This window comes from Passer domesticus, chromosome 15 (assembly GCF_036417665.1).
Source record: "Passer domesticus isolate bPasDom1 chromosome 15, bPasDom1.hap1, whole genome shotgun sequence".
NCBI classification, from domain to species: domain Eukaryota; kingdom Metazoa; phylum Chordata; class Aves; order Passeriformes; family Passeridae; genus Passer; species Passer domesticus.
In genome coordinates, this window is record NC_087488.1 from 7,062,856 (window position 1) to 7,084,155 (window position 21,300).

The 21,300-nt window shown below is 38.0% G+C and overlaps 2 protein-coding genes across 5 annotated transcripts in view; one reads left to right on the forward strand and one right to left on the reverse strand.

Annotated features, from left to right (window-relative positions):
• SNN (stannin) lies at nucleotides 1-3,281 on the forward strand. The gene has a single exon (XM_064390502.1). It carries the CDS (start codon nucleotides 1-3, stop codon nucleotides 262-264), a length of 264 nt encoding a protein of 87 aa, XP_064246572.1. The 3' UTR covers nucleotides 265-3,281.
• TXNDC11 (thioredoxin domain containing 11) overlaps nucleotides 1,618-21,300 on the reverse strand; it is a 27,146-nt gene continuing 7,463 nt past the window's right edge. For 3 of the 4 annotated variants that reach the window (XM_064390496.1, XM_064390499.1, XM_064390497.1), the window contains 9 exons: nucleotides 21,077-21,206; nucleotides 16,082-16,175; nucleotides 14,825-14,937; nucleotides 13,677-13,877; nucleotides 10,445-11,228; nucleotides 7,860-8,005; nucleotides 7,075-7,184; nucleotides 5,587-5,667; nucleotides 1,618-3,275 (listed from right to left, as the gene is read on the reverse strand). In XM_064390496.1, coding sequence (XP_064246566.1) covers nucleotides 2,648-3,275; nucleotides 5,587-5,667; nucleotides 7,075-7,184; nucleotides 7,860-8,005; nucleotides 10,445-11,228; nucleotides 13,677-13,877; nucleotides 14,825-14,937; nucleotides 16,082-16,175; nucleotides 21,077-21,206 — 2,287 coding nt within the window. In that variant the 3' untranslated portion in view covers nucleotides 1,618-2,647. The remainder of the gene's footprint in view (nucleotides 3,276-5,586; nucleotides 5,668-7,074; nucleotides 7,185-7,859; nucleotides 8,006-10,444; nucleotides 11,229-13,676; nucleotides 13,878-14,824; nucleotides 14,938-16,081; nucleotides 16,176-21,076; nucleotides 21,207-21,300) is intronic. The other variant, XM_064390498.1, reaches the window with a different exon arrangement.

Below are 21,300 nucleotides of genomic sequence, written 5' to 3' on the forward strand. Positions count from 1 at the left end.
ATGTCCATCACGGATCACAGCCCCACCACCGGAGTGGTGACTGTCATCGTTATCCTGATCGCCATTGCGGCTCTGGGAGCCCTCATTCTGGGCTGCTGGTGCTACCTGCGGCTGCAGAGGCTCAGCCAGTCTGAGGATGAGGAAAGCATTGTGGGTGAGGGAGAAACCAAAGAGCCCTTTCTACTGGTGCAGTACTCTGCTAAAGGACCCTGTGTGGAGAGGAAAGCTAAGCTAACTCCAAATGGCCCGGAAGTACACAGCTAACTCAGAGCAGCACCTGCAGATGGGCTCTGCTCATGATGTGCAACCAGCAGAAGCATCTCCATACTGTGAAGAACCTGGTCACGTGCACTCTTCAGAAAACACCCTGATGAGAATTAAATAAGCTTTGTTTGCAACTGCATGCACTGAGAAGTTGCACTTTGCATCAGTGTATCCACTTTGTATCCAAATTCCTCTATGGAAGGAGCTGACTCACCTAGTGTAATGTCCATTGCTGGCAATGGGCACAGGGATATACTGGTGTGAAGAGACTACTACTGTTTTTTGTTACTTGAATGTTTTGCTGAGCCTATTTTGATGGATCTGCTACTGCAATGTGAACTACTTTACAACTGTGAACTGTAAATAGGCTGCCAGAAACTTCTTGCTTTGTGTTCTGTAACATATGGGAATATGACACAACTGTGTGTAATACACAGGGACTCCTGAGCCACTACCATGGATGGGACTCCAGAGCTCCAAAACCAGATCTGCAGTTAAAGCTTGCTTCTGCTACTACACTGAGTGTGCAGCCAGAACTCCTCCTTTGAACAGTTTATTGGACTGATGCAGAGAAGTTCATTTAAAAAGAAGGGATAAACCTTCAGTAATATGCTGAAGGAGGAAACACAGGAGCAAGGAAGGATAAGTTCCTTTAGCTGCAGCTATGTTTAAGCTTTTGGCTGCTAGAACCGAGTTCTTATGTAGCTACTGCAAGGAAACTGCCATTTTGATGGGTTCCAACCTGGGAACTTATGATGGATACTGAACCCTCAGGGAAAGTCCAGATGGTTTCCAGGTGTTTGAAATGGCAGTAGAGCAGGCTTCTGTCTTCCACAGGTCTGTGTGCTGAAACTGCATAAGTGGTTACTTAGCAAAACTGGCTTAAGTGCAAGTAGTATGAATTCTTCCTAGAACCCTGGTTTGTGTACTTAGGGTGTATGTTAACAGCCTGTTACAAAAAGGTATTTTGTAATACATACAGCCAGACAACTGTAGAATTTCAGTTAATGTATCTTGTATATAACTTTTGATGGAACTGTACTACAAGAGGAGAAGTTTCAGTCTTTTCTACTGTTGACAGGGGTGTAAGGGTTATTGCTGGTCAGTTTGTAGAAGTTTTTAGAGAGCAATGGCCAAGTCCTTCCAGATAACACATTTCCTGCCCTGTGCTGGAGATCAGCTGTAGGACCGGTAAAAAGATTTTAAATGGGAAGGTCTGGACTGCAAAGGTTTGGGGAGAGGAGAAGGAACAACACTGAGCAGCCAATGGCAGCTTATGTATTCTAATTCTTTGTGTAGGCACACATGCTTAGAGGTTACTGGCCTGTTTTCTATTACTTTTTACATGGCCTCCTTTGCTTATTGATGTTTTTAAACACTTAATTGCCTAGCCTTAATTCAGCTCCAGAGGAAGCATTAGACTTGCTTCCTGTACTTACACTTATGGAATAACTTAAGGCCTAGCAAGCTTGCTTGAGAATTTTAACAATATGCAAGACAAGAATGGCCTAGAAAAACTGTCCCCTTCTTCTACACTAAGATGTTGAATTGCTTTGTTAGTGCTACATTTGCCTTTTTAAAATTGAAAGTTGTAATGTGAAGCAAAAAAATGCTGTTAGTAGTAAAAAGCTCCTGCTGTTGCCTCTTGAGTACAACATTTTGGGTACAGCTGATAATGTTCTTACCCTGACACATGCTTTTTAAAATACCGCTCTCAAGAGACCTGCATGTATTGTCGGACCTGTACACTTAAATAGCTGTATTTGAGACCTCTTAAAAGCAAAGAAAAACAGGATTAATTCAGTAAGACTTCCTCGAGTTTTCAATAGAGAACAGTTCACACATGGCTCTTGTGGTATCCAGTCAGAATACCAGTATACAAAAGTGATACAAAGTGCTGAAGTTTGAGAACAGAACAGTTGTAACAAGATGACTTTGTCCATTCAAGTTTACTGATTACACAAGTGAAGTATCTATTTTAATTCAGCAAAGAGAATGCAGTGTAAAGGGCAAATTTCAGAAATTATGGAAAAGTATAAATCAAAGGTCTGATTTCCCTTCTAGCAGCTTAAGAGAAAGCCAGTGAAAACTAACTGGTCCTTAGTCAGAGGTGCTGCAAACTGCTGCCCCTACAAACCAGTATCTTTCATTTAAATGGGTAGGTGTTTGCAAGTTAGTGCAATAGTAAAGTGCAGAAAGTGTTTTCCATTCTCCTCTTCTCTTAAGATGGGGGTATCTAATAAGTTGTTCAAGTATACAAAAATATTCCATTTGATTTTTCTTTTTCTAGATCATGTGGGGGAAGTCTTTATTTACATTGAATGTCAATAAAATTTGCATAAATACCTACCCAATACGGCATCACTTGACTTTGTGTAAGCAGTTATTCTGTCCTATTTCCACTACTGTGCTCTGTCTCTATGGTATCAATATTATCAATCCTTTTTTCCTCTAAAGCAGCAGTAGCTGTTGAAAGTGATATATCATTATCTTCAGAAAGTGTTTGCTCAGATTGAAGGGGTTCTTCAACTTCATCTTTGCTCTGTAGCTTTCCTCCTCGTGATGCCAACAGAATTCTCAGTAAAGCATTTTCTTTAAGGAGGTTTTCTGATGCATCAGCTAATTCTTGAAGCTTTTCAGCCATTTCTAACAATTCTTGATTCTTCTGGTCATATGTGGCCTGTAACTGCTCACTGTGGAGCTGCAGAGTTTTGTGCTGCTTTTCCAGTGTGTGTTTTTGCTGCTGTAGTCTCTGTTCCTCTCTCCTGGCTTCAGAAAGCTGTGCTTCAAGCTGGTCGTGGGCCTGATGAAGGGCACTGATTTCTGATCTTAACTTCTGAATTTCTCTCTCCAAGTGTGAGATGTGTCCTTGCTGTAGAACTGACTCTTTATGTAGGCATTCTTTGGTACAGGGCTCTGACGAAGAAAGACTTGAGTGATGTAAAATAAATTTCAGGAGATTAGGAAGGTTAACGGAGAAGTCTTCAGGGAACTTCACACTTTGCTCCTTCCTAGAAGGACATAGCAAGTTAACAGTAAAATACTCTGGAAGGTTAAGCATAATTTTACCTAAGCATCTGCTGTTTAACTCCAAGTTGATGCCTCATTTTTTAGTACAGCAGCTAAGAGAAACCTAAACTCATGTAATAGACCTAGATCACACAGACTTTCTTTTGATGTTCCACTTTTCCACATGTTCCAGTCTTGGTGCTCTAAACATCTCTGCATGGGACTGGTATTTGAAGAAAAAATTCTGCTAAATCTCAGAAAACAGATTTCAGTCTTAAAAAAGAAATAGTCATGATCATGGGTTATGAGCTTCAAGTACATAGGGAAACATCACTGTATGATCAAGTACAGTGCCATTACTATTTATAAGTTGAAGGATGATGTTTAAATGTTCTTAACTCTACATATATTATTTAGAATTTAAGTCCAAATACATAAAGCTACACAATGGGAAATCACTATTTTGAATCTGTTTTCCTGGAAGCAGTAGCTTGGTGAGTTCCAGTACCTGAAAGCCATGGCAAGGGAGCAGTTTGCTTTTGAACAGTGAGTCACTTTAGTCAGAAGTAAGGCCCTTTTGCTGTCAAAAAATAAATCTCTTTACTTGTTCCTCTTACTGCTTTGTCAGAGATGATGAAGGAAGCAAACCAAACAAGGTTTCTCTGTTGGTGTTTCCCCCCCCCCCCGAAGCTGTGAATGCTAAGCCCAGCCTATGGAGCAGGTAAGCCTCCTTGCTTTCTACAACAGCATAAACTCTTACAAGAGAGGCCAAGAACAGCACGTACCAAATTTCTTCCTCAAGACTATCAACCACTAAAAACCACCAGCTCCAGCTGTGACAAATGTTACAATTACAGCCCTTGGTGAACCCTGTACACACATATGAGGCTAACTGTCCTCTGAGGACTAGACTGGAACTTGCTCTTGTTCTTCCCTTTCTGAAGCAGTTCCACCTTCAGCCTTTCACTCAGCATGTTCCAGTACAACACAATTTCACTTCTTCCTGCAGCACAGCCACTTCCACCTCAGCCTGTACAACTGGGAAGCCAGCTAATAGTTTATCACCTTGGGTCTGCTCCAGCTTTGCCAGCCAGCAGTGTATTTTTCTCTTTCCTGAGGCAGCCATCAAAACAAGGAAGAAAAGCTTAGTTTGCTCCTATCTGTCAAATATGTTGTCAAATTCATGACTAGAGTAGTGGTAAGTAGCATACTGGGATAATTATGTAAGTGAGAAAAAGGACCGAGAATAAGCCCAAACAAAAATAATTGCAAAGCAAGAAAGCCAGATTCAAGTATAAAGCCTAAAGTCTCCTGGTGCTCCTGTACAACACCATGGACAACTCTTATGTCCCCTTGTGTGAGTGACATCACGTCCTGAATTGGTTACAATGTGCACCTGGAACAGGGGAGTTCCTTACCAATTACACTTCCCACAAAAATACCTTCTGTAAAATCCAACTCCTAAACATGTGGGATATAAAAATGTTTCATTTCATTTACTGAAAACTACTTACTGTACAGCAGGTAGAAGACAGATACCACATTTTATTAATAATTCAAGAACTTCAGTCAGATGAGGCTCCTGCTCATCAAGATTAAGCTATTTCTGGCAGAGTGAGCACCATGAGTTTTCCTCCCCTGCTGATTCCTGGTGATGGACCAAGTTACTCTTGTAATTACCATCAGCAGTTGCTCAGCTGACTATCAGCTCCCATCCCAGATTAATGAATCATGACATAATTTAGGCAAAAAATAGTCTACGCTAAATCAAAATTGACTCACTATATTATGGTAATGTTTTATTACATCATCATCCATTTTTATTGATCAAAACCACAGCATGTATCAAAGAAGCTAAAAGGCTATTTAAAACAAATAGCAGAACAAAATATTAACAGCATGTGGTGGAAAGAAATTGAGAACAGAGTTAATTTGCAAAAATTGTTTCATAAGGCAAATGAATAAGAAGCTACATTAAAAGCCCTAATATAAGGCACCTTTATATCCAAAATGGCAAAACTTAAGGCACAGGTTTAGAGATTTTGTGGTATGTAACTGCCCAGTATCAGTAGACTGAATTCCCATTTGCTGATGGTAACAGCCCTTGAGGGAGAAGGGTGGAAATCTGTGTGGGTTGGGTTATTTTGTTGTTTTCCTGGTGGTTTTTTTCATTAGAATACGCATGTGGTGAGAAGGCATATACAGAAATTAATTACTCTTTGGCTTTTTTCCCTACTAAGACACGTAACCAGATAATTACTGCAGCTCAGTAAAACAGAAGCTAAAAAACCACAGGGAAAAGAATTACATTACCTCTGATAAGGAAAAAATAAAATGGTTGGGAGACGGTCTGTCATAAATTCCCAGGGAAGGTCATTTCGAGTCACATCAATTCTGTGAGGAAAAGACACACTGATAAAGAGAACAGGCAGATAAACAATCTATATTTTCTTGTAAAATACCATTTTAGGGATTGGGAAAAAGGAAATCTAAGGATCTGTGAAAGTAAACGTGTTCTGCCAGAAATACATTGTGCAGATGAGTCAGCAGAATTAATTACCAATATTCAAGAAGATGACTCTCAGTTTAACAAATATTGGTGTGGGTTTTTCTCTAGAATAGTACATTCAATACTGCAACTGCTCTCAGCCAGCAATTAAAGCCCCGTTGCTCACTGTGTACACACAGAGCACACATTGTGTACACATCTTCCTTCTGAGATAGGCACACCAAACATGAGACAAGTTATTCTTAGTCATTAATTTGTTCCTCAAGTACATCTCTTAATATTGTCCCCTCGAGTAGATTTGGGACTAAATTATTTTGCTTCTTCCAAGAACAAGCACATGCTTAAAGGTGCTTTCTTCCCTAAAGCTATGAGTAGAAAGGAACACTTGGTTTAACTGTTTTGCTACTGTTTTCTTCTTCATTTTAGGGCATCTTTTCACAAATAAATTTCTTATTAATTACAAATTATTATAGAACAAAACAGACAATCACATCAGTATACTGCTGTGAAAATAATGGAGCAATGGAGAGAACTTCAAAGTCAGGCAAGAGAATGGGTGTAGCCTTGGGACCAGCATCACATCTGCAGCAATAAAGATTTTTGATTTATTTTTTTCTCTATATCTCATGCTATCTCCTGGAGTAGTTTAGTCTGATTCAAATAAAGATGCAATCAGAGCAGATGTTTTAAGTATTTATGCATTATTATCACATACATGAACAAGAATGTGTCAGATGCACTAAAATATTAATAACCCTGGAAACACCAAAGAAAACAATGCTTTTTTTACATATAAAATGTATTTAACATATATACATTACACACATGCATCTATAGATATAAATGTATTTCTGTAAACTGGTTTGCCTGGGATAGTTAATTTTCTTTATCATAGGATGGAGGTTGCCATTTTAGATTTGTGATGCAAATGGTGTTGCTAACAAATATAAATATATATATATATATAGACACAGACACACAAACAGCATATTACTATTTGCTACAAATCATCACAAAGTTATGGATTCACATGGATTCACTTCCTGAAATTAGGAAGTCTCAAGGTTAATTGCCCAGGTTAAAAATCAATTTTAATGAAAGTGGATAACTACTGCAGTGAGATTGAAAACCACCAAATATATAAAAATGAAAACAAAATAATGCATTAAAAGATAAATTAAGCAGATGACATTCACATCTATATTGCACAGTAGTAGAGAGAAAAAAAATATCTATTTTCTAGGCTGATGACCTCAATGATCTCTGGAAAGATGAAATTAGAATCTTTTTACCTTGCCACAGTGAAACTGTCAGGAGGCAAAAGCCGAGCAAGTTGAATAAAGATGTGATTAAGAGAAGCACAGAATCCACACCACTGTGCGTAATACAGCAGCAAGACATTCTGGAAAATGAAATGGAGAAGAGTCTGATTATCTGTTGGAGGTAATCTGCAGAAAGGAGGACTGGTTTTCACACCATCTAGCATGGGAACTCTTGAAATGTGAAAGCAAGTTTTTTCCTAATATTAATGAATTTTATTGTAAGTTATTCAATTGCTGCTCTCTGACTACTGAGTTAACACACAAAATTATTATCTTTCCATAAAGTCAAAATGAAAAGACATTTAGTTTAGGATCATTCCCTTTAAGTGAAAATGCACCAAACTTTACTACGCTTCTGGAGATTCTTTTGCAATCTTAAATTCCTATATATCTAACACTTCATAATCATATATCATGCACTTCATATATCATACACTTCATAAATGGGGAAAAAACGATGTCCAGACTTCTGCTTTCTGCCTCTAACTGGCAAAGCAGGGCTTGGGGCTGCTGCAGATGCAGACATTCGCTGCAGACTTGAATGACACTGGATTTTCCTTATTATCACACATTTTACAAAATCAAGGCAATTTAACTGTACTCAGGATGACATCTGTTTTCATGGCATGCAATTGGAAAGCTTTTGAATTCTTACAAAACATCATATTTTATGTTACAAGTAAGAAAAGCATATCAATATTAAACACCCCCTCCTTAAAATCTGTGCCATGACCTGCTGAGTGATGAGGGCTCACCTTGGCACTCAGGAACACGGTCTGGTGAAAGGTGCTCGTGGTCACTTCAGTGACCACATGCTCTTCATGAAAATGGACTGAAGGGTCATCAACCAGATGCCTCTTCAAGGGACTGTAGAGAACGCTGAAATTTTTAATGAAGTTCTCTGAAATGAAATTGATACATACCAAAGTTATTATGGTTTTGCAGAGGTGATTTTGGCACTTTCTGCTTTAGAATTCAGAAGAACTTACAGAGAAAATACAAACTGAAATCTGGCTTCACGTCATTAAATTCTGACAGTTTGGTATCAACTCTTGAGTAACCACAACTGATGTGAAAACAGGATAAAGCTTCACTGTTTGTTTTTTATTTTACTCATTACAGTCTTGTCAGTTGCCATACCAGACTTTAATCTTGTGTCAATGTGCCATAATAATATTCTATTGTCCTAATCACACACCTGATAAATCATAAATAGTAACCTCTCCATTTTTTAACTTCTACATATATTGAAAGGCTCCATTTAGTTCTACATTTATTTGCATTTTTTTCTTCCATTTTTAATTACTTTCTCTGCAATTCTTTTCTTTTGACCTTTAAATATCTGCTATTTCCATGCCAATACCACCAATCCCCTTTTGTCTACCAGTGACCACCTTCCTCTTTGTTCTACTTGCTCCTTAATTTTGAGATATTTAGCAAGTAGCTGGCCACTGGTAAAAATTTAAAATAACCTCCAAAGCCCTCAACTACACTACTCTGAGCCTGAACTACATTCTTGAAGTTGTTCCAAGGTTTCAGCAATATCCTTCTTTTCAACTTCAGTAGAGAAATATTATTCTGTGCATTAAAAAATGAATGTATTTAATAATCAGGAAAAAGTTAAAATATTAAAAACATTAAAAATAATCATTTGATCAAATAGAAACCACTTTGTGCTTGTATTTCCAGCATAAAAACTAGGCCCAAGTAAAACTGGCACTTTTGTACTGACATACAGAATACCAGATCATCAAGTTTATCTCTGAAATGTGAATAGCAGTACATTTAGTTCCTTATTTACTATTCAGCATTTCATTTAATTCTCACACTAGGGCAAAAGAGGCTTTTTTTTTCTTTTCAGATCTCCAGACTTGGAATATCTGTGCATGATAAAATAGTAATGAAAGAAAGGAGTTAATTAAAATAAAATAACTATTCCTGAATTTTTAGAAACCATCTATAAAGACTGAGATCTGACAAGGGTATTAAGCACCCATCAGTATGTTTTGATATTATGAAATATTAAGTTAAAATCTTAAGGCATTAAAACAAAATTAAAATAAAAAGCACAAAACCCAATCATAAATCAGAGACTCCTTGATAAAATATGTAGAAGCAGAAGTTTTCTGGATGTTCAAATGATGGAACAGAAATGTACTGAATCTTACTCTGCAGAGAAAGCCTTATCATGCTCAGGAAATCCTGTGACCTAAAAAATGTTTGAGACAGAAAGTACCAGGAGCACAAAGGGGAAGGAAATTTCTATGTCCTCATTCTGATCTTAGTATTTCCTAAGTATCCTTTTATGGTTACTGAGGTTTTTGTTTGTTTTCCCACAGTCTTTTCCTGGGGCTTGGGACAGAGACAGGATACAGGGCTGCATGTGATCCTTAATAAGAATGTGGCTATTTATTCTATGCTGTGCATCTTTTTGGACTTAGATTTATGGCAAAAAGGAAATGTAATTGGTGCTGTAAGAATTAGAGTGATATATATTCTTGAGCAATTTATTTAATAGCTGAATTTTCTTCCATGTTTACTTACACAGCTAACATTAGGAAACCCAGTATTTTCTGAAGGTACACTCAGTTTTGCATATCAGCACAAATGCACACAGGAGTACTTTGTCTTATTCACAAACTTGCAAATAAATCAGAACTGAAATCCTTGAGTGGTTTTGTCAGGTTATTTTTTTTTAATTTTTTTTTGTTTTTTTCTGAGGGTTTTTTTTTCCTCCTCCAATGCAGACAGGAAATAACAATAATTGGCAGATTTGGCCACAACCACTTCAGAGCTCTATCTTTTTACCTTGAAAACAGACACACTTTTCAAAATAAATTTAAAGCAATTTAAGTTGGTTTTAGAGGACAAGAGGATGGGGAAGTCTCTGCTGCTAAGTGGTCAGTATCTCCCAAAATTCTGTGACATTCTGTACACAGAACAGCTGAGCAAACACCAACACTGCCATTAATATACAAACGTCTTCTGTAATCAGGTATTTTAGATGAACAGATTTTTCCACACACAAGTTAATTTAGATTTTACCAATTCCACCAATGCATGCAGTCAAGAATCACACATTTTAAGGTTCAATTCTTATAAAGCAAATTACTTATGGTATAAAGAACTTAGCTCTTACATCACCTAGAATGTGATTCTGTTCTAGCCAACAGAATCATTCATAAATGCATGGTTAACTACTAAATATAATAGAATAAATTACAATTCAAAATGTTAACTTCACAAAGTAGTCTCACTTTTCAAAATGGCATTAAGTTTTCTATTCCTGCTTGGAAACACAATTTTCTGAATGCAAGCATTTGTATAATGAATACTGTACCCAGGGTAGGTCCAACAAGTGACTGATTCTGGTCCAGGACATAGTGCACTTCCTCTTTCAGGTCAACAATGGCAGCAAACTCCTTAAGATGAGTAGATCTTGATGCTCCTAGTCTCTCTGCATATATCCAAAAAAGATTTGAATCCAGTAGATAGAGATTCAAGGTTTTGTTGGTCCTGCAGCTCAGACCAGTAATGTTCGTGCTACTAATATTAAGGTCAGGAATAAAACAATTCCTATCCTCAATGTGAGGAATAGAAAATTGAGTGCTATCTTTCTTCCCATGGGAAGAAAATGCTACTTTGGGGGTCTGAAAGATGGTCTTCTCAGAACTAATGAAACTTAAAAAATGCCTGTTTACTGTCCTGCAACATGCAGTGTAATAGCTAAAGGGACTATAGAAACTTAAGAAATTGCTGCATTCTATGGTATTTGATATTACTTGAAAAAAAGTATGTTCCTGGAGGTAGAAAGAGTCCAAAGCTGCTTCTATCTCTAAAAAGTTACAGTGTGGCACATGGACTTTGTTTGGTTTGACACCAAGAGTCTGGTTAACGCAGAGCTCACAGACGTTGTGAGTTCTGGAGATGGAGTGCCACTGCGGGAGCACCACCGTGTTACAGCACGGGGACTTGGCGATGGGAAACGTCTCGGAGGACTTCAGCTGTGCATCTGTTACAGAGGAATCAAAAGCTGGTGAATCAGAGTCTCCTACGTGCTGAAGAGCTGCCTCAGCTGCCTGGCTTTTATTACACTTGTGGTATTCCAAGGCCACTTTGGTAATCTATGGGAGGGAATAAAAGAGAGAGAAAAATAAAATCAAAACTAACTGTACATAGTTCACCCAAATGCAGTTATCTGTTGCAGGTTTAACAACATTACATGCAATTAGAAATGGAATTTCAGAAACATGAAGCTGAGTAATCTTTGTTCTTAAAAAAAATTACAGGGGGCTCTGACTTGACAACAAAGTTAAATTTTCAGGTATTTCAGTGTATAAACATTGAATATACAGAACAATAAAGTCACTTTAAAGTATTTTCAGTCCACCACACTGATTGAAAGGTCCTCTATGCAAACATTTACTACAGTGCAATAACACTATATTTTATGGCTAAACCCCACTACATGAAGCATCACTGGATAGAGGCTCCTGAATCTCCTTCATTTTCCAACAGAAGGAGAAAATACATTAAAGCATTCCCATATGGAAAGGGAACAGAGATTTCTTCTGGCTTAGGTGGTGCGCAGATTTTGTAACAATCACTGAGAGTGTTGAAGCAATGTTTGTATTCTCCCAACCACTGGCATTTCATTGTAATACTCCAAGTGTACTCTGCACATCGTAACTTGGTGGGAGAAGAAAGGAAACGGGGAAAAACCAACCTGTCCTTCCATGCAAACACTTCTGTGCTACATCACCAGTTTGCTTTTCATGACCAAGGGTAAACAAGCAGAGAAAAAGGGACATGTATGGACCATAAAAGGAATTCCCTTTCTGGGAGACAAGGAACAGAACATGCAAGAAAGAAAAAGGAGAGAGGAAGTTTCCTATCATCCTTATTAGGACACTAAACAAAATACAGAGCATACACACACTGCTCTGTGTGTGAAGAACACTTTGACAGAAACTGTTAAAATTACCAAAGGATGTTGAAATGTCACATCCTGGAGGGCTGTTGTGTCACAGGACCCTCAGTATTAACATGTGGTCTACAGCAATGCTTTGTTACAGTCTTCGAGAATTAGTTGTTAGAAATTTTCATCCTGAAAAGGCTTAACTGAATACTTGAAAAAAATTTGGCCCCTCACACTATAACCTAGCCTGGAGATCTGGACTACCTAGAGAAACTTGAGAAGAGATTATGAACACAAAACCAGATGTGCAGTAAGAAATCTTATTTTAGTGAGCTGTGAGCAGAAAAAAAAAAATTGCTGTGAGATCTTTCAACATTCAACTTGAGAGCCTTGTTCCCTGCAACTGCCTTACAGTCAAGTAGTTTCACTGCTTGATGAAATCCACAGGCTGGCTGCAGTAAACAGCTCTTCCCAGGGTAAACAAGTTGCATAATATCTCCCTGTCAAAGTGAAGCTATACAAGGACAACGGGATTATTTTGTATCTCATTTCACATCTTGATAAACACTGTTATTTAGCAGAATGGAATTTGAAATGGAACATCCACCTTACGGTGCACTGATTTGATAGAAGTAAGTGGTACCTGTTACTAGAATGTTCGATCTGTGAAAGCACCACTGAACAAAGCCTGCCAAACAGAAGACAGGTTACTACAAGAGTAATGGCAGTTCTTCTCCAGGCACAGACTTCCCCAACCCTATTTCACAGCAGTCTAGTGTACCTTTTATTGTGTCTCTTTTGTCTGGCTAAATAGTGTATAATAAGTTACTTTAATTTTTTCCTTATTGTTTCAGACACTGCAATATTAATTATGCCTTCTTGTGGAAACTACACATTCCAGGACACAGATGCCATGTAAATAAATCAGCACTGTCACAAAAACTCAGTCCTGCTTTTGGTCTTTCACAGATGCTTGTCTGTTCCACACTGCTTAGAGCTACATTATCACACTGGGATGTGCAGCTTTTTGTATACTAAATGGGATGATGGCTTCCAACTGAAAAATAGCCCAGGGACAAAAGGCTAGTTTTCATTCAAGTTAGTTTCCCTATGTCATTTCTGCACAGCTCCACAAACTCCTGCCCAAGGCAGTTCAGAGGAAGAGAAAATTGGAAGGTGACTAAGGAACACACAGGATATAAAAATCAGATTAGCTCTGAGTAGTTTGATGGGGCTGTATTTCAAATAACACTGTCTGGTTTTACAAAAGATCCATTCTGCGCTGCACAAGCACCTCTGGAAGGACAGCAGAGGAGAAACAGAATGGGGTGGACAAAACACACCAGTCTTCAGCTGTAGCTGGGAAAGATCTGCATCTCTTACACTGCACGCACTGCAAAAAGCAGGAGGTCAAGGAAGAGTTAGATGCTTGTTCTGAACTGCTGCTGACAAAGAGACAAAGGCACGTTGTGTGGGATGCAAACCAGTGTAAGGGCGGTGTGATAATATGGCTTGAGACAGTGGTTTTAAACAAAACCAGATAACTTGGAACAGGGAGCTAAAATGATGCATCTGTCACAATTAAGCTCAGACTCTTGACCACAGCTCTCATGTTTTAGTATTTTTGAAGTAAACAAAAAAATATTTCACTTACTTCATCTAAGAGAGGATGAATTTCTGCTAGGGGATTATAAGGTATAAATATGAGAAGTGCTGGTCCTTTCTTCAGCTCATTGTTTAGAAGAAGGCTTTTCCCACCATGTGGTCTCAGCCAGCGTATGAGCATCTCCCGATTTTCCAGAGCCCACTTGCAAATGTTCTCAGCAGTGAAGTTCATGATGTCTTTTGGATAGATCTTGGAGGGGGAAAAAACAGTTTTGTCCTCACTTGATTTAGTAACAAATGCAGTTCTTCAGTATGGTATGTGCTGTTACTGTAGTGACTAGAATTTTCTTTTTAAATGCAATAAGCTTCACCAAACGTCAGCATTTCATACAAGATTTCCCTTTGGGAAAGCTTTCCAAATGCTCATCAGATTATAGTAACATCCACAAGCAAAAAGGATTCTACCAGGGAAGCTCCTCTTTCTTTTACTACATCTTTATAATCTTGACTTTGCTCAATAGTGCAAAATTTCTTTGTAAGTGAAAGAGCTTTGAGCTGATATCACCATATATTTTAATTTATGCAAAGGTAGAACATTCTTCCCACTATTCAGTCACCATATTAACTCATTTTAAATTAGCCTTTTAGACACAAACATCAAGGCTGCATTTAAAACTGGTGTTTCTCATTCCTGAATGCAAAGGAAAGAAATATATACTAAAAGGTGTTCACAGGTTCTAGGATCAATTTTAATATATTCAGGCAAGTTTATCTTAAGTAATTAGCACAAAAAAGTAATTTTTATGTGTTTTGTGCTATTTCACCCAAATCCCTGTTTGCCATAGTCTCAACTGAATAAAATACACATCACAATACTCTGTTTGCACAGAGTTTACACTCATGGTGCCAGTGTGGGTAGGTAGTGTCTCTATGCCAAATAGTAAATCTGAAAGTTAGTAATTTCAGCCTTAACTTTTCAAAAAGCAGGGCACATGGATTAAGAGTTATTATAAATTCATTTAATTTGTGTGATTTTTCTAATCAGTGCCATCTTTAAGCCAAAATGGAAGTTTTCACTGTTCCTATTATCCCTCCACAAAATCTCTGTCAATATTCTCATACAAGTAGTCTTCTAATTGTGATCCCTGAGCACCCCAGTACCACATCAGAGTCCCTACAGCACACAGCAATACTCACAAGAGATGTGTTGGCATGTCTGTGCAAATACACACTGCCAGAGTGCACCAGGGAGATCTCCTCTGCCACACGTTTATCCGTGACCACTCCAAAGCGGATTGTCCCAAGGTAATCTGAAAGGGCACGTTGGCAGTCTTTGAAAACAATTACACCCTGAACTCCCCTGGAACACCACCCTCAAACCAGAACACACAACAGTGCTGTGCAAAGGCACAGAAATCTGTGAAGAGCTACTGCCAGCACTGGTCATTATGGCAGAAGAAAGATGGCAAGAAGCACAAACGTGTTCCCCTTCTGCACTCCAGGTATAGAGACCTGTCTGTGTAACCTCAATTGTCCAAATTCTCCATTTGCTTAGGAAATACAGAATCTGCTATCACAGATGCACCTTGCTGTGGTTTACAGCATCTCAAAAGCCATGATAATACACATAAGGGAAAGGCATGAATGTTAAGTGATGTACATTTATAGTAAATATGTACTGTTTCTAAATATACATTCTACATTCATAAATATGTACACATAAAGACTGACTGCTTATCTTTATGTTGCAAAGAACTAATACCACATACAAATGTGAAAATCACAGAACAAAATATAGAACAGGCTCTTTATCACATCAGTGGCAAAAATAAGAATGAGTAAGTATGAATAAGAAAAAATAAGTATGAATCTCCTTCATTTACTGACAGGAAGGAAAATTCAAAAAACATGTTAATTTTTAACTTTACGAAAAGTCGATACCAAATTCATGACTCAAAAAGGAGGTATTAATCATCACAAAGTTTGCATGTTGGAACACAATCAAGAGGGTTTGTATTTTAGATTATCAGTCCAAAATAAGAGGGGGAGAAAGGCCTTCTCAGGCTGCCCTGCAGCAGCTCTGTAACTCCACCCATCACTGAATTCAGTTTCCAGGGCTGACACAGTCCAGCCCATCCCAGTGCCTCTGACACTGCACAGGACAAAGACTCCTGGATTCACTTTGAACAAAACCAGTCTGATTATGGTCCTGGATAGGCTGCAGCTACACGTGGGGGCTTGAGGGAACTCTGTCCTGGTGTAAAGCAGGCTGATCACATTGTAAGCTTTTCATGTAAGCAACCCTCAACTGTAATGAGACAGCCTCACAGATCAACACCAAGAAACACTCAGAAGGGATTCATTCCTAAGTTACAAAATATTGCAAAAAACTACTGCAGCCCTTAGACATAACTCATTCACAGACACCTTAAATTATGAAAATGGAGCTTTTACCTTTCTTTAATGAATGTAATGCTGATGTGAAGAATGTTAAATAACCAGGTGGTTGAGGTGAAGCATTGAACTCAAAAAACCCCACAACTCCAGGCTGAAACAATAAGAATTACAGTTAATTAAGCTATTTTCAAGTATAAATATATGGGACTACAGTAAGCACAACAGACTCTTAAAAGACAACAATGTTTGCTGAAGAGCAGTCACTTTATGCTGCAACAAAGATTTTAATATTAAAAGACTGAATGGAAATCAGTTCTCATTCAAAGAATGAAGCTGTCATTCAAAAGCTATGTAAGAGAAAGGGGCTTTATGGATGCTACATTTCTAACGGTGTGTTTCCCACGGTGAAGTTCACCAAAAACAATCACTATTTGCTTTAATTATATTTTAAACCAGTTCTAGCACCAACGTAAGAAGCATAAGCATCATAAAGATTTTTTTAGAACTGAAGTATCAAATACAGTTTCTCAGAGTACAAAGGGCTTAAGCAGTAACACTTTAATTGTTTATGTGGCACATAATTAGTATTTACATATGAATTCACAAATTTAGTGTGTCAATACTTGAACTACTAAGATAAGTGATCATCTCATCTTTAAGCTACAGTCCCTGTAAATCCTTTCAGTACATCCTGCAAGAGTCAGCGAGACCAACTGCACAAAAGTCTTGACAACTCCAGATCCCATCTGCATATCCATAAAGCTCTTCAAATTGCCAGACAGACAATTCCAAATTTAAAAGACTCATCCCAGAACAGGCCTACTGATTTTTCCAGGCAAATGACTTCCTATTAAACTCAGGAGAGAATCTGGGAGAAGCTGACTTGGAAAAAAGTGGTACACACTCTAGATTTTTCTTTTTCCAATATTTCAGTTAAGCTTTGGTTTTAATTTTTTCAAAATATAATCCATTAAAAATTAATATTAATTATGTTTTTGTTCATCACTCAAATGGGCTTAATAAACTTTCAGGACAGAGTAAGCGATGGCATTTGGTTATTTGGTGTTATTTGTTCCTCAATTCAACCAGGGCATACAGAAGGCATTTGACACACAAAGCAAAGCACTTCAGGGACTGCTGTGGAACAGGAGATTCCAGACTCACCTGGCACCCATTTGTGTGGCAAATACATCCTCACATGAGGACTTTAATTTGGTACTTCAGAGGCTGCTTTTTCTTTTTTTTTTTTTTTTTGAGCTCTACACATAACATTTTAAATTTCTTTTTAAAACAGGAACATACATTTTACCTGTTATTATTAATTAATGAATTAATATTAATTCAGTTATTCATATCAGTCTAACGCACTGATCTAATTCAGTAGAAATTAGCAATTCTGAAAATGCTCACCAATAACAACATTGCCCATTCCAGCTCATGACTTCTCTTTTTAGGCAGGAATCCTCTTTCATGCATGAATGCTAAGCATAAACCCCTTGTTCATAAAGATTCTTTGTGAGGTACCCCAAAAAATTATCAATAACAAAAATTAGTTACAAGCAATTAGGGAAATTTCTGAAATTTCTACCAAGAAGAAAATTAAAACAGAAATAAAATAGTAGCAGAAAAACACAGGAAAATAATAGCACCTAGTGTTCTTTTTTAAACAACATACAGGTTAGTAATTAATGATAATTTTTTTCTTTTAGTTCCAAACTAAGACAGTAAAAAGAAATAATCCCTTCTAAAAGACTTTGAAAGCATTCAACTGAACGAAAATAAGAAGACAGATAAGATAATCAAAATTCCCATTTCCTAGGACCATTTTTGAATACTAATCCTGCACCAAATTAATTTAGAACACCAAACAGTGAATGAAAGAAGAGTCAAAAGTGACAGTAAAATGTGGCAAGAAGCCTGAAGTCAGATGCAGAAGTATTTATAATGTTATTTAAAAGGTAACATTCTGATTCAGAGTGCCAGTTCTGCTTTACACCACCAGAAGCTTAAGATTTCCAGATTGTGAATAATGTTTCCCAAAAGATAATTTTTGTAAATTGTTTTTTCAATTAAAAAAAACTGTAGTTAGAGAATAAATGCTACTACACACTAATATATATTATACTACTATATATACTAGTATTTACTAATGCTCTATGCCTAATCAGTAATCTGGTTAAATAAAGTGCTGTTAATCATCATCCCAGACCACTTAAAGTTTTTGGCCTGTTACAGGGTGCAATTATACACAGGAGGAAAGGGACTAAATTACTGTATTTCTTCTCAAGTGCCAAGTAAGTTTTCCTGCTCATAAGAATGAAGTTTTTAACAAGACTGAATGCTTCCAGGTATTGCAACTAATAACAATTCTTGCTCTGTACAAGTGAGGCTCAAGTTTCACAGATGAGGAATCTCAATGTGAACAAGAAGCTAGGGCCGTCAGATGAGGAATGAGACATGCCAGTTTGGATTACAATGAAACCGTTACATCTCTGCAGTTAAGAAAACAAAGAAATCTGATTACAGGTAGTCACAGGTACCTTGTACTATGGCAGAACCGCACATCTTCCTGCTCACTTAACTTAGGTCTTCCTTAACATTCCAAGATTTTAACTGCTTTCCAAACGGCACATTTTCCTTGCTCTCGAAAGTGAATTCTTACCCGTTTCTAGCTTCACACTAGTACCATTCCACAGCCCCAGGGAAACCAGCCTTAAAGAGCGCCAGAGAATGCAGGAGCTCAACTTTGGAGTCCTCAACCGGGCTTGTTTCATGGGGAGTGAGCGCCCTCTACTGACAGCAACTGGAGCGAACCCACGACCAAGGAACAACCACCACCGGCTCCTGCGCTTCACTGGATTCTGCTCATCAGTACCTCTGCTAGCCTGCTGAATCCTTTTGCTATCAGAACACAGGACTGAAAATTAGATAGTGATGATGACAAATCTTGCAAATTATTTTGAGCTTGAAATTAATTAGCTTTTCAGTGAAATCACAAAGTCACGATCCACCAGCAGAGAGTTGACAAAGTGCCCAACAGCAATCCTTGACAGTCCTCTGTCCTTTTTCCCTTCTGCTAAAAATTAGTATTTTTTTTATACAGAAATATCAAAAGTCAAAGGAAGACACTAACCAAGGGTCTCAAAATAGCAATTAGTTTGTGCCATACATGTCCCAGTTGCCCATAGTCTACTCTATTCCCCAAGCTTTCTCACTTCTTAAACACAAGACTAGCCCCTGGATTGTATCTTCTCCTACAAAATGTATCAATTGCTAAACTCGCAGGGAAATCTTTGTAACAAACATTCACATTTCTGACTGAAGGGATGAAACAATCTGTTTATTTCCAGTTTAAAACTAACTTTTCCTTTGTGCCTATGGTTTTCTCTGCATCCATCTTCATAAACAATTAGGTTTCTTTCATCTTATCTGTATCTGTTACTTTTTTATCGCCTCCTTCCCCTCTTGCATAACTTTACAGAGGCAAGAAAGACATGGAGCACCTCTGTTACTTTTTTTGTCCCCTCCTTTCCCTCTTGCACAACTCTACAGAGGCAAGAAAGACATTGAGCACCTTGAGCCATGGTCTGAGACAGAACCTCAGGCAGGAATGACTGTGGGCAACATGAACAGAAGCAGCCTCTGCTCTTGGGCCATTTCAGGTTAAAAACAAGAACCAACAAATGCTGAACATAAACAGCAACTCAGCTGCTGGAGCCACAGAACTTCAAGCACAGGAAGGGGGGAAAAGTCTGAATGCAGAAACAAAAATATCTGTTCAACTACTAAGCAGTATTTAAAAATATCTTTGTTGCTCCTAAATTTGTCTTTTATCTTAGCCGTTTTTCTTAGAGGTGGAAGTGCACCTCCAACTGTAAAGCAAATTTAAGCTTAATGACAACATGCTCATTGGTAACCTTCTGCAGTCTACCAAGAAGTAACACAAAACCAAAAACCAAGCATGGCTTTCTTCAAATCTCTCTAAGACGCAAAGAAATGTTTTAGAATTTTAGAACAGCAAAACTGAAGGAATAGAAGGACAACAGCAGAAAGTACCAGCACCAGAGACAGGCCACAACTCACTACTCCCAACTCACAGTCCCCACTTAAAGCACTGGAAAACCAAACCCAGTAGTAGTTCCTGGCATGAAGAGCTCAGCAGCTGCCCAGGGGAACTCCCAGTGTGTGTCCCCTAGGCTGTGGCAGCTGCCACTGAGCAGCACAGGCCATGCTCCATCCTGCAGCAGAACCAGGCACTGCAGTGTGCTCCACTCACACAGAATCTGCTCCAGCCCCAGACTGGAGGGTCCCTCCCGGGCTGTGCCCACTGCCACAGCACTGATTTGTTGATCAGGTTTTCCACACTGCTCTCACAGCTTGGGCTTCAGTAAGATTATGGTACTTCTGTACTGTGCACTGCAAGAATCAACAGTTATAAAGGGATTTTAAATGGCTCTGCTGTAAGCATATTTTGTTTAACTGGAAGTTATTATTCCACCAGTATTGCTACCAATCTTGGCACCCCTGAACACAAGAGACAAAAATGAATAAAACAACATGTAGCAGTGGATTAAAAATCATCGTTACCACATACAAAGTGATTAGGAGCTCTTGCTTCAACTGGTTTCATATTTGTTCTCTGTTAAAAGACTTATCCTACTAGAAAAACTTACTATTCTTTAAAAATTAAAGTAATAATTATATATTTCTCAAAAGCTGTCCCAACATAGACTGCAAGATTTCTGTGAAAAGATTTCTCCCTTCTTTCTTGTTGTACGTAGCAGTTTGGTGAGTTAACAACTTTGACTGTTGTCTCTACATACTAAAGTAATGTAAAATTAAGAGCATCACTAGATCATCATAGCAACTATACAGGGAATCAACACTATGAATTTGTAATTTCATATTTTTATGATTTTAACAAATTTATAGGGCACTGATTTCAGAATCCTGAAAATAAACTAGTACTTTGGAGCAGATCAAATTTAATCCTTAAACAAGTCAAACTCTTTCTGAACCACAGTGGTAAAGCTAGAGAAGAGAGACAAGTACCTCATAATTTGAGAGGAAATCTAGTAATTTTGATCGAGACGAGATGTAGAGTAGTGGTGTCATCACCCGGCGAACAAACTTTTCAATATAAACAGCACTCATAGGGCCTTTGTATTCAATTGGTCCAAAACTAGTACCAAAAAAAATAATAGAACATTAAGACTTAAATTAACAGTAGAGTCCCTCCTGGGGGTGGCAGATAGGAGTTAGACAGACAGCATGCT